The sequence below is a fragment of the Pyrus communis genome, chromosome 7, assembly GCF_963583255.1.
Source record: "Pyrus communis chromosome 7, drPyrComm1.1, whole genome shotgun sequence".
NCBI classification, from domain to species: Eukaryota; Viridiplantae; Streptophyta; class Magnoliopsida; order Rosales; family Rosaceae; genus Pyrus; species Pyrus communis.
The window spans coordinates 24,827,567-24,829,466 of NC_084809.1; the positions used below are offsets into that span (position 1 = coordinate 24,827,567).

Below are 1,900 nucleotides of genomic sequence, written 5' to 3' on the forward strand. Positions count from 1 at the left end.
GCATAACCCCAATTTAATGAAATGAATGGTGAAAAATGGCTAAGCACTATTTCTGTCCTGCAATTCAACACCAATAAATAAATATGTACTTTTCTTTCATACATCTGAAAATGCAAAAACAAACGACTTCAACATGAAGCTACGTTTTGCCAACCTGGGCCAAGTCCTTACCAGAGACCTGACTGTTCTCCTTTCCCATCCTGGTTTTGCCCTTCGCATTCTTGTCCTTAAAACTCAGTTTATTTACCTCCTCTGCCACCTTCAACACAGTCTCAGCAACCTCATCGTTCACCGATCTCCGACTACGAGTCCCTTCCGATCCGCCACTCAAACCCTTTGAAGGGCTCGTGCTGTTAACTCTCCCAGCCTCCATAGTCACCTTATCAAACTCTTCCGCCAGCTTCTTCACAAGCCTCCTCTCCTCCACAACCTCCGCCTCGTGTTCTTCCTCATCGCTTTCATTGATCAGATCCAAGAACCTCCGGCGTTTTGTCGCAATCGGAGCCGGAGGGGGCGAATCAGAGGAAGCCCTCTTGCCAGAGGCGCTTGAAGCTGAGGCCGCCCATGGACCAGTAGGCCTCATTGGCCCACGAGAGTAGGGGGTCGAGGACGTCGGCAGGTGGGTCGACCCGGTGGTCGTTGAACTTGACATCGGTGTAGATGCGGGGGCGGGGGAGGGTGTTTCCGAAGAACTTGGCGGGGCTGAGCTTCATCACCATGGCCGCTGAATGAATAGGCTGAAGTGTTGGCTTGGGAATTTTCACAAACAGGTGGGGGGCAATATAATTAATGGATTTGCAGGTTTCAGATTTGATAAGGGGGTTATAAAGAAGGATGTGTGGCGGGATTTTTTGGGCGGCATAATTTTCGCGCTAAAATTTTTGGAGGTTTTTTTTTTTTGTAATGTTATAGAAGGGAGGGAGGCAGATTTAATCCATCATTTGGGCAAAATGCACGGTCACTTTTCACTTTCTCATTTGTGGATTCAACAATCTTTTTCTGCATCTAAAAGGAAAGAGATCCTTTAGATTTCTTCTGTCAAGATCACCGGATCAAGTGATTCAGATCTTTTAAATTTCATCTAACAGTTAAAAGTTATCACAACTTTTAAGGAATCAAAACAAGCGGGTCATTTGATGAAATTTGAAATGTCCAAATCCCTTGATTCGATAGCCATTATAAAAGAGATTTGGAGATGATCTCTATTTTCTTTCTAAAATCAATTTTTTCCTCTTTGATTATGATCACAATAAAATTAGATATTCAATCAATATATTAATTGAGGTTAATTTCAATTTACTATCTTGAAATTTGTTGATTTTCAAACAATTAGTATATGAAGTTTTTTAATCCTAAAATAGTACCTGAAGTCATAATTTTAAGACATTTTCATACATTCGTTAAGATTGCTATTAAAATCAGTCGTTAATGAGTGACGTGACACTTAACAATGACTATGTACTACATGTCATTATGGTATCGTTTGGTATGTAGATGGGACGGGACGGAATGGAATGAGACGGAACGGAATGGAGCGAGAGCAAATATGCCCTCAGATGGAAACAAAGAGGAAGAAGAAGGACACAGAGAGGTTATAATTTTGTGGAACGAGTCGTTCCAAGGGGTGAGGTGGAATGAAAATTCACCAAAAACTTGTCTCATGGAACAGCTCGTTCCACCCGTTTTAGGCGCACAAACGTGAGATGGAACGCCTTATTCCACTCTATTTCGTCTCATCCCACGTACCAAACGGTACCTATAGGCACATGTGGATATTAAAAAATAAATAAATAAAGTTCATAAAAAATTAAAATTAAAATTTTCTGGGCCGTCTCCTACCTCCCCTGACCCCCTCCCTCCCTTCTCTCATCTGCACCCACTCTCCCCGCTCACCAACCCT

At 42.4% G+C, this 1,900-nt stretch overlaps 1 protein-coding gene across 1 annotated transcript; it reads right to left on the bottom strand.

Annotated features, from left to right (window-relative positions):
* Window positions 1-861, bottom strand: LOC137739494 (uncharacterized). The gene has a single exon (XM_068479081.1). The coding sequence runs from the start codon at window positions 650-652 to the stop codon at window positions 140-142; it is 513 nt and encodes a 170-aa protein (XP_068335182.1). The 5' UTR covers window positions 653-861; the 3' UTR covers window positions 1-139.
* Between the last annotated feature and the right edge of the window lie 1,039 nt (window positions 862-1,900).